Raw genomic sequence first — 10,238 nt, forward strand, 5'->3', positions numbered from 1 at the left:
AAAAAAAAAAAAAGTTAGAGTCCTAGAGCGCCTGGGTGGCTCAGTTGGTTAAGCGACTGCCTTCCGCTCAGGTCATGATCCCGGAGTCCTGGGATCGAGTCCCACATCGGGCTCCCGGCTCGGCAGAGAGCCTGCTTCTCCCTCTGACCCTATCCCCTCTCATGCTGTTTTATTCTCTCTCTTTCAAATAAATAAATAAAATCTAAAAAAAAAAAAAAGTTAAGAGTCCTAGACTCCAGCCTCAGAGATTCTGGTCTAGGACGCGTGGGGTGTGATTTAGTTTGCATTCTTTTAAGTTTCTCAGATCTGAGACAAAAGGCCTGTCATAGTAATGTATCCTCAGTGTGCAGAACAGTGCCTTGCATAGTGTTGGTGCTTCAAAATATATCTGAAGGAATGAATACCAACAACCTGGTATTTCAGATTGAATGCTGAGATAGCCACAGGATGGGAAATTACTTTTCCTTTGAGAGAACTGTTTGTAACTTGGATAGGTGGATAACTATGTGGTATTTATGAAAATAAGGGAAAGTACTCAATAGTGAGAGGCCAAGAGCCCCACTCCCAGAAGAGGGAGAAGGAATAATGCAGAGAAAGCACGTGTCTCAATTCAGCAGCGAACAGTGCAGCTGGAATCTTTGATATGGTGGCAACTCTCAAGGGTGATGGTTCTGTGGACAAATACAAAGGTTCTTCTCCACGACATCCCTGAGGGAACTCATCTCCCATTTCTTATATTCTCCATTCTTAGAGACTAAGATTCTTGTCCTCCTTTTTATTCTATTTATTCTGGGGATCCCTTTTTTTCTGTTCTGCCCAGTTTATATTAAGTTATTGAGTCTCTAATCACACACAATTTGGAAGGAGATATCTGTGTTCTTTAGAACTGCTTTCGAATGACTTATTGCTTCCTTCAATGACAAAACATTCTGACTAGTCCATTGACTAACTTACTCACTTTCCAAACCAACAGATTTGTCTTAATTTTTCTGTGCTGGGAAATATAAAATCATGCAAACCAATATCCTCCAGGATAAATTACTGGAAATTATGACAGATTTCTCTCAGTCTGTGCTTTTTAGCCATATAGTTAGCTACAAAATTTGGCTCACTGTGCTATCCGGGGTAGCCACTAGTCGTATATGGCTACTGAGCACTTGAAATTTGGTTTAGTGCAACGGAGGAACTGATTTTTTGTTTTTAAAACTTTAAAATTTAAATAGCAAAAAAAAAAAGTCAAGGAATGTTTAATCTACTTGGGAAGGTAAGACATGGACATTAAAAGAATAACTTACTTATATCCTGTGGTGCTTTAAAGTCCATTAAGAGTCCTTGCCCTCCACAGAAGTAATATTGAACAAGAAATTATCATAACCCCTTGAACCAATTACAGTGGTCACCCTTTATCCATGGTTTCACTTTCAGGGATTTCAGTTACCTTAAGTCAGAGGTGGTCTGGAAGCAGATGATCCTCCTGACATTAACAGTAACCTAACCCTAAGTCACCATTCCTACAGGTCACTTCATATCGCGTGGAATTTTATCATCTCACATCCTCACAGGAAGAAGGGTGAGTACGGGACAATAAAATGTTTTGACATTCACATAACTTTTATTACAGTATAGTTATAATTGTTCTATTTTATTACTAGTTTTGGTGTTAATTCTTAGTATGCCTAATTTATAGACTTTACCATAGGTGTGTCTATATAAGAAAAAACATACTGTATGTTCAGTACTATCCTAGCTTCAGGCATCCACTGGGGGTCTTAGAATATATCCCCCACATATAAGAGGGGACTTCCATACTCCATTTTCTTCTATGGACTGTTTGTGTCCTCCCCAAATTCATACATTGAATCCTAATCCCAAATATGATGGTATTAAGAAGCCCTTGAGAGGTGATTAGGTCATGACGGTAGAACACTCGTGAACGGGATTAGTGTCCTTGTAAGACATCCCAGAGAATGCCTCTGCCCTTCCCCTATGTGAGGACACAGTGAGATGACTGCCTTCCGTGAGCCAGGAAGCAGACCTTCAAATCTGCCAGCACCCTGATCTTCGACCTTACAGCTTCCAAAACAGAAATAAATTTTTTTCTTTCATTATTTATTCAAGACTTCTCATATATTATTTAGAAAGTTTTGAAACTTTTATTATATAGGAACTTTGCACTTTTTTTAAAAAATAAATTTCTCTTTTTATAAGCCATCCAGGCTACAGTGTGTCTTATCAACCAGAATGAACCAAGACAGTATCTATTTCACCTGGAATAGATATTTACATCCTCTTACTAGATTAGCTGGTATAAATGTACCACTTAAAGATAATCTGGTTACCTCAATGCTCTCTCCAAGAGACCATGGCCTTTTTCTGCTTTGGTCACCACTGAATCCTCACCTCCTCAAACAGAACCTAGTACAAAGGGAGTATTTAACAAATACTCAGTAAATGAATGAACTGACTCAATCTAAGGCTGCTGTTCCGTAAGTGCCTCTGCATAAAATAAACTTCTAAGAGTTTACAGGAGACATCCCAGTTTCCAATTAATCCTTCACCTTGGCCTGCACAAACTGAATTAATATACACATGCCCCATATCCCACCCACCCAATGTTAGCCCTTTCCAGATTTTTCATTCATAGCATTCCAGATACAAATTTCCTTGTATTTTTTTTTTTTTAATTTTTATTTTTTAATTTTTATTTTTTTTGCGAGAGAGAGAATGAGAGAGAGCACGAGAGGGAGGAGGGTCAGAGGGAGAAGCAGACTCCCCGCTAAGCAGGGAGCCCGACGCGGGACTCGATCCCGGGACTCCAGGACCATGACCTGAGCCGAAGGCAGTCGCCCAACCAACTGAGCCACCCAGGCGCCCCTTCCTTGTATGTTTTTAAAATTCACCGACTTATTCCCTCCACTTACTGAACTCTGACTTCCTTCATTCCTTTAACAGACACAATACAGCAATTGAGGTGTATGTATTTGGGTTGACATCAGATTATGCCTGTGTATCAATGCATATTTTTAATAGGATGAGGAGATCAGGCTTTCCCAGCCTCGGCATTTATATAGTTCCTCTCAGTATATACTTTTCAGCCATACTATGACCTAGAAATTTTTGCTCAACCCTTCTCCACATAGAAGGTCTCTGAGCTTTCTCCTACTGGTTTTCTGCGACATAAAATAAGACATAATTGACCACTGAAGGCATGACCACATTCACTGCATTCATAAGGTTTCTGTCCTGTGTCAATCCTCTGTTGTCTCCTGAAGGTGCACATCTGGCTGCAGGCTGTCCCACTAGGACCACATTCCTATTTGCTAAGAGCCCACTGATGTTTACTGGCGTCTGACAAGCCACCGAAGGCACGTGCATAGTCACTGTATTGACAAGGTCTTTCTCCTGCATGGCACCACTCGTCTGTGATAAGCTGTGATTCTCTGAGGGAGGCTTTTCCATTTTGACTGAATCTCCACATTTCTCTCTTGTGTGTATTCTCTTATGTTTAACAAGGCAAGACATGTAGGCGAAAGCTTTCCCACACTCACTGCAGATATAGGGTCTTTCACCTGTGTGAGTTCTCTGATGGACAATGAGCTTTTGCTTTGTGGTAAAGGCTTTCCCACAGTCACTGCATTCAAAGGGTTTCTCTCCCGTGTGAATTCTTTGATGTTTAATGAGACCTGACTTCTGGGAACAGGATTTTCCACATTCACTGCACACAAAGGGAGTCTTTCCTGTGTGAAATCTTTGATGTGCTATCAGGCATGTCTTCTGGATGAAGCCTTTCCCACACTCATTGCATATATAAGGTTTCTCTCCAGTATGGATTCGCTGATGTACAATAAGATTTCCCTTCTGGATGAAGCCTTTTCCACATTCACTGCATATATATGGTTTCTCTCCTGTATGTGTTTTCTGATGTATATTGAGCCGTGATTTCTTCAGGAAGGCTTTGCCACATTCAGTGCATTCATAAGGTTTTTCTCCTGTATGTGTTCTCTGGTGTTCGGTGAGCATGAACTTTCTGGAGAATGCTTTCCCACACAGGCTACACCTGTGGGGTTTCTCTCCTGTATGAATGATCTGGTGATCAGTGAGCCAGGACTTCTTGATGAAGGCTTTCCCACATTCACTGCATACATGAGGTTTGTCTGTTTTTTGCGTTTTCTGATGCTTCATGAATTGGGACTTAGTACTAATGAGTTTTCTGCTTTCAGGGAATTTAATTTTGGGATGAAACTGTTCATTAATAGCACGTAGAAAGGATTTTCCACCTCCAGTAAGATCTGCAGGGTTCTTTATTTCATAGCTTCTGCTCTGGTGAAGTAAAGTTAAGTTTGGTTTCATAGTTTCTCCATGTAAGCCACACATATCATGATTTTGCCTTAACACGAAACGAGCTGTGCTCTGATGAACGTTATTTTCAAATGTTTTCTGTTTGCGCCGTCGTTCTAGGCTATTCTCCTTGATTTCACTTTGTAAGTGCTCTGGCAAGTAGTCATCAAGTTTCCAGGTTTCTAGAAAGGAAAAGAATAACGAATTCATTTATCATCTTGATTTGGACGAAAAACAATTAAAAGACTCCCTTGATGTCATATGTCTATTTGGTGATGACTCTATGAAATTAGTATCAATACAACTCCTGCACATCAGATAAAACAGTAATATAAGTAACCCAAAAGATAAAAGTTTGTAAAAACAAGGTTGGATCATTCACAATAAATAAATACAGATTTGACTGATTTCTAAATGAGGCCTCGCAAAACATGCAGCGCCTGTGAAATACACGCAATTTCCCATGAGCAGCAGACCACTGGTTGGAGGGCCACCTCATCCAAACTGGGGAGAAATAGACTCATTCACGTCACAAATCCTTACTGAGGACTACTGTGCACAGGACATGGCGCTCATGCTGGGGACACACACAGAGTCCTCATGTTCAGGGAGCCCACACTGTAGTTTGGTAAAAGGACACAAGGAAGACAGCTGCACGTTGTGAAAACTGGTGTGAAGGAGCAATGGAGACGGAGAGAGATGCAGGAAATCAGGTGACACTGTGGAGGAAGACAGGCCTCCCTGGAGGATTCATTGTCTCAGTCAGCCTTGGGGAGCAACAATAATGATACAGGTGGGCTCCAAGCACATGTCACCTACAACATCCAAAAGGGAACTCCTGGTTTCCCATCCCAAATCTCCTCCTCCACATGTCGCCTCCGACACAGTGAATGATGACACCTCCGCTCTTCCCTTTAATCAGGACAGAACTTCTCAGCACCTCCTGTCATCTGTGTCTCACTCACTCATAACCAGAACCGGACCAACACCAATGCCTTCCACCCTCCTGGAAGCCAGTCACTTTCTCAATCTACAGCAGCAGCCTCCTACTTGGCTTTCCTGTTCCTGCCCGGCCAGCTCCTGTCTGCTTTCTAGACAATAGCCAAAGTGATCCTGCCAAACATAAATTATATCGTGTCAAGCCTCCTCCACTCCAAACTCCCCAATGTTTTCTCATCTCATGAGGAATAAAATCAAGGTCTTACCATGTCCATGAAAGACCTTTATGTGACCTGCTACCCCAAACCCCAGCCACTACCCTGTTGACCTTCTTTCCAGTCTTGCTCTGTCTACTCTTCGTAAATTCTGCAGACCACACTCCTGCCTCAGGCCTTTGAGTTTCCAGTTTTACTTGGGAACATTCCTTACCCAGGGAGCCTACTCACATCCCTCATCTACCTGCTCAAGTGTACCTTAACATGGATTTCCTATTCCTCAAATCACAGGCAAGGCCAAGCACTCATTATTCAGACATGCTGTTTTAATGTTCCTTACGGCCGTTTTCACCCCCAGAGCCTTACCTTCAACCTCCATCCATTCCTTCCTCTCACAAAGCCCATATTTACTTAAATGTCGAATCTCATCTGCCCTCTGTAATGACTACATCCAGAACGTGACCAGCACTTCCCCTCCACCCATACCGAAGCCAACCAATCCGTCATCATGTTGTGCAACAGCCTCCTGTATGGCACCCCTGCCCACTACTGTCTCTTGTCTATATAACAACCAGAGGGATTCTTTGAACACGTAATTACTTCCTGTCATTCCAGTACTCAAGAACTGCTCATGTTTTCTCATCTTACTAGAAATAAAATCATGACTCCTTGAAATGGATTACTTGAATGATCTTACTCTCCCTTCCCCCTGCTGTTACTGCCTCTTTGATCTTATTTCCATCATGTTCCCGACAGCACACTCCACTCTGTCCACACAGCTCCTTAATGTTCTCAAACACATTCCTGCTTTGGGCTTTTAAATTTGCTTTGCTCTCTGCTTGGAACACTCCCAATCCAGCAGCCTGCTAATTTCCCTCACCTCTTGGCTCTAAGGCACCTTATCAGAGCGGTGTTCCATTCCTAAAGAGGAAACCAAGCCCCTACTATTCTGTTATAGTGACTAAATTTTTATCACAGTACTTTTCACTCTCTGGACATACTATTTATTTGTTTATTTTGATTAATTTTTTAAAACCTTCTCTTAGAATGAAAGCTCTTGCTCTACTTGTATGCATTTTCTTACTGCTCCTACCCTCAAGCATACACTGCTATCAAAAAATAATTTTTAAAGGAATGAATGAAGGAAGCAATCACATGTACAGAACACAGTGGGGAGAGTGTAGGAGAGATGAAGAAACTCTATTTGTGTGAGCAAGATAATATATTATGGGGATCACAGAAAGAATTTCATGTCATGTGACAGGTAATGTGGTTAACTGGGACTTAATGTCATCAGAATATGATGGAAAAAAAATAAAAGTTTCAGGGAAATGAATCCAACAGTGTAACACCTACAATGAATGAGAAGAAAGTCCAAAATTAGTAAATACACAGAGGAATTAAAGTAGGCATGAGTTATGATCTGACTTAGGTTAGAATGGAGAATGGAGGATGCTAATATATCTTTTTAGCTAAAATTCATGAACAAGAGACTCCTTTAAAGAAGAGAGCTCTGCATATATGGAACATGTGAGGTAATGTCTGGATGGCCAGGATGTAAGATGCACAGGAGTATAGAGAACCTAAACTTACAGAGGTTTTCTGGGAGGGAAGAGGATGAGAGTTCCTTGCACTTATTGGGAACTCGGGAGAGTTGCCAAGGGGATAAGTGAATTATATAGAACTAAAGTCTGCTGGATCACTTTGAGGAGATGTCAGTTTGAGAGTCTCCTGCAGGGAACAGAAGAAGCTTAGCTTATTAGAATAAAGAAACTTTGAGGCGCTTAGCTGGCCCAGTGAGAGGAGCATGAGACTCTTGATCTGAGGTTGTGAGTGGGAGTCCCACACTGGGCGTAGAGATTACTTAAATAAATAAAACAAGAGAGGGAGGGAAGGAGGGAGGGAGGGAGAAAAGGAGGAAGGAAGGGAGGAAAAAAGGTTTGAAAGGTTAGGAGACCAGATGAGAAAATGGAAAACAGAACCTTTGGAGGACCTCAAAGTGAGGACAAGGGCCCAGTGAAGACCAGTTTACTGTGGGAGCACAGCATCCAGGATGGGAAGGAGGTTAGGAAGGAAAAATCAACATTACCAATGGGACATAAAGGTGCAGTAGTTAGAAGACAGTGAGGAATTCAAAGTTTTCTGTTTGGGGAGAGGCCTCTGGACAGTGGACATTTATGGCAAGGAAGGTAGAAGAGTATGAAGAAGGGAAAGATCTGAGAATCCCAAGAAAAAGAGAACTATGCAAATAAGCAAAAAAAAAAAATAAGATGTACATAAAATAAAAATGGAATAGATCCCAGAATAGGTAAAAGGTACATTTTTCTCTAAATTCCTATGAAGAAAAAGAGGTCACACTTCAGGAGAGAGATGCAGGGAGGCACTGCCTACCTATCCTCCAACCCTTTCACAGCTGTGCCTCTTATCTGGCCAATTAGAATATGATTTCCACACTCTGGCCCCCTCCTGGTTCTCTGACTCACCTGAACGGGTTTGACAGGGGATGTCTTCTTCCACTGTCCATGTTGGTTCTCTTTGATCCAACTTGGAGAGCACATCTTGCTTGCTGATGTGAAAACCTGTTTGTGGGAAATGACAGAAGACAGAAGAAGGCTTGAGGTCTGGGAAGACCACAGAATATTATAGTTAAGGACATTATAAAGGAAAAACGAACTGCACTGTGTGTCTCATCTACTGTTGATACTCTACTACAGTACTTTACTTCTGACACCTGCTATATGGGGTTTTCACACACCAAGAAATTCCTGTGACACCAAAGGACACTGACTGGGTGTCCAACGATTTAACTCAATTCTGACATTCTCCACCTCGTGATGGCTTCAAGGGGTTCATTCCCACAAGACTGCACACCCTCTCCACTTCCCAGAGACTTCCCCAGTCACAAGTCCAAATTGTTTCCTGGGCTTCTGATGGATCAGATGTTCCCATGACCCCTTTTCAGATTCAGTTAATTTGCTGGAGCAACTCACAGAACTCAGGAAAAGTTTCCTTATTACATTACTGGTTTATTATAAACTCAGGCACAGCCCAGTGGAAGAGATACATAGTACAAGGTATGTGGGAAGGGTATGGAGCTTCCATGCCCTCTGTGAGCACTTTTCCCACACCTCCTTTTGTTCACCAATTCAAAAGGTCTCTAAAACTGTCCTTTTGGGTTTTTATGGAGATTTCATTAAGTAGACATAATTAATTAAATTAAAGCATTAGTCTTTGGTGACAGATTCAAACTCCAGCTCTTGTCTCCTCCCCAGAGGTAAGATGGAACTGTAAGTTCCAACCCTCTAATGATGATTGGTTCCCCTGGCAACCAGACCCCATCCTTAGGTTATATAGTGGCTTTCCAAAAATCACCTCATTAACATAAACTCAAATGTGGTTGAAAGGGTCTTGTTATATAAATAACAAAAGACACCCATTTTACCTTTATCCTCTTATAACTTAGGAAATCACAACTGTTATAGGAGCTCTGTGCCAAAATTCGGGATGAAGACAAAAATACATATATTTCATATATATGTATATGTGATATATATATATACGTCATCATATATAGATATCACACATATGTACAAAGTAACGGCTTGCACTCAGGAGAAGGGAGAATATACCCATGTCTCTGGAGCCAGGGAGGAGACTGAGAATCTCACTTCAGAGCAACACGGACACTACAGAGTTTTAAGAAGCTGAGAAAGGAAAGGCCACTGATGGGGACCCTCTAAGTGACACTAGGGAGTTGTCCTCACCCACTGACACCAGGTTCCTATAGTTGTCCAACATCACATCCCGGTACAGGTCCTTCTGAGCGGGGGCCAGGAGCTGCCACTCCTCCCAGGTGAAGTCCACGGCCACATCATCAAATGTCAGGGATTCCTGTAATAACAGTGTTTTCTAATGAAGTGATATCCTTTTGATGACATAGAAGAAATGTTAAAATTTTTCTGCTTATTTCCACTCTATAGGCTGTATCTAGATATCTAGTGGGGTTTTTATGTAAAGAAGCAAATGCCTGATTAAATATTCTGTAATTGTGCACAGTCATCCATCCATTCATCCAATGAGAAATTTCTATAGCACGTAAAAGTTCAGTCTTCTTGTTAACCTAGAAACACCATCCATGTATATATGCAGACAAAAGATACATGTATGTATACTTTTCAGACTAATGCAACTGATTTCTTACAGGCCTCTACAACTCTATTAGGGAACAAAGGAAAGAATAAAACAAACTGAAAGTCACCTGGGCCTGGGTCATTTGTTCTGCTCTCTAAAAACAGCTGGAGGTGGGGAAGCTCTGCCTTGTGTCTTCTGGATCTACTTTTACTTTCTCTTCAGAAATCTCAGTCTCGGTCAGGCGTGCCCCCGTAAAAACTGACACCACATCTCGTTAACTTTTTCCTCCTTCACATAATCCTTTTGCTCCTGGGGCATCAGGACCTGTGGGATGAGGAGACAATGTAGTCTGAATGGTGCACTTCCTCTGGGTCCAGACGCTGTCACTGCTCCTGAGCACTCACTTTAACACGTGCACACAGTACTACTAAGTGTCCCTTTATTTGGTGCCCCAGAAGACTTATTCATCTGACCGATAAAGCCTGAGGTTCTGAATGCAGTGGAGGTTTTCCTTCATTCTGTGATGTGTAAGTGGGGTGAGCGTGACACGAGAAGAGGAAAATGAGATCTACCCCAGCACCATGCCTCAGGAGAAGGGGAATCTCACACAGACCA

General features: G+C 41.9%; 1 protein-coding gene across 2 annotated transcripts; it reads right to left on the reverse strand.

Moving 5' to 3' along the window:
* Positions 1–2,440: 2,440 nt before the first annotated feature.
* Positions 2,441–10,173, reverse strand: LOC102732935 (zinc finger protein 350). 2 transcript variants are annotated; one of them, XM_081811230.1, is made up of 4 exons: positions 9,741–10,173; positions 9,257–9,383; positions 7,976–8,071; positions 2,441–4,520 (listed from the first exon to the last, which is right to left on the reverse strand). In XM_081811230.1, exons 2-4 carry the CDS (start codon positions 9,288–9,290, stop codon positions 3,160–3,162), a joined length of 1,491 nt encoding a protein of 496 aa, XP_081667356.1. In that variant the 5' UTR covers positions 9,291–9,383; positions 9,741–10,173; the 3' UTR covers positions 2,441–3,159. The 2 variants fall into 2 exon arrangements, with proteins under 2 accessions (XP_081667356.1, XP_081667354.1); XM_081811228.1 differs by having other exon boundaries at positions 9,751–10,172.
* Between the last annotated feature and the right edge of the window lie 65 nt (positions 10,174–10,238).

The sequence above is a fragment of the Leptonychotes weddellii genome, unplaced genomic scaffold, assembly GCF_054177405.1.
Source record: "Leptonychotes weddellii isolate Sample4059 unplaced genomic scaffold, ASM5417740v2 HiC_scaffold_6380, whole genome shotgun sequence".
Taxonomy (NCBI): Eukaryota; Metazoa; Chordata; class Mammalia; order Carnivora; family Phocidae; genus Leptonychotes; species Leptonychotes weddellii.

What these genes read in the sequence shown, in the direction of transcription:
- LOC102732935 (XM_081811228.1), bottom strand. An exon ending in TAGGAACCTGGTGTCAGTGG is followed by an intron (nt 8,072 to 9,256) that starts GTGAGGACAACT and finishes TCCCACAAACAG; the next exon opens with GTTTTCACATCAGCAAGCAA. An exon ending in CCCCTGTCAAACCCGTTCAG is followed by an intron (nt 4,521 to 7,975) that starts GTGAGTCAGAGA and finishes TTTCCTTTCTAG; the next exon opens with AAACCTGGAAACTTGATGAC.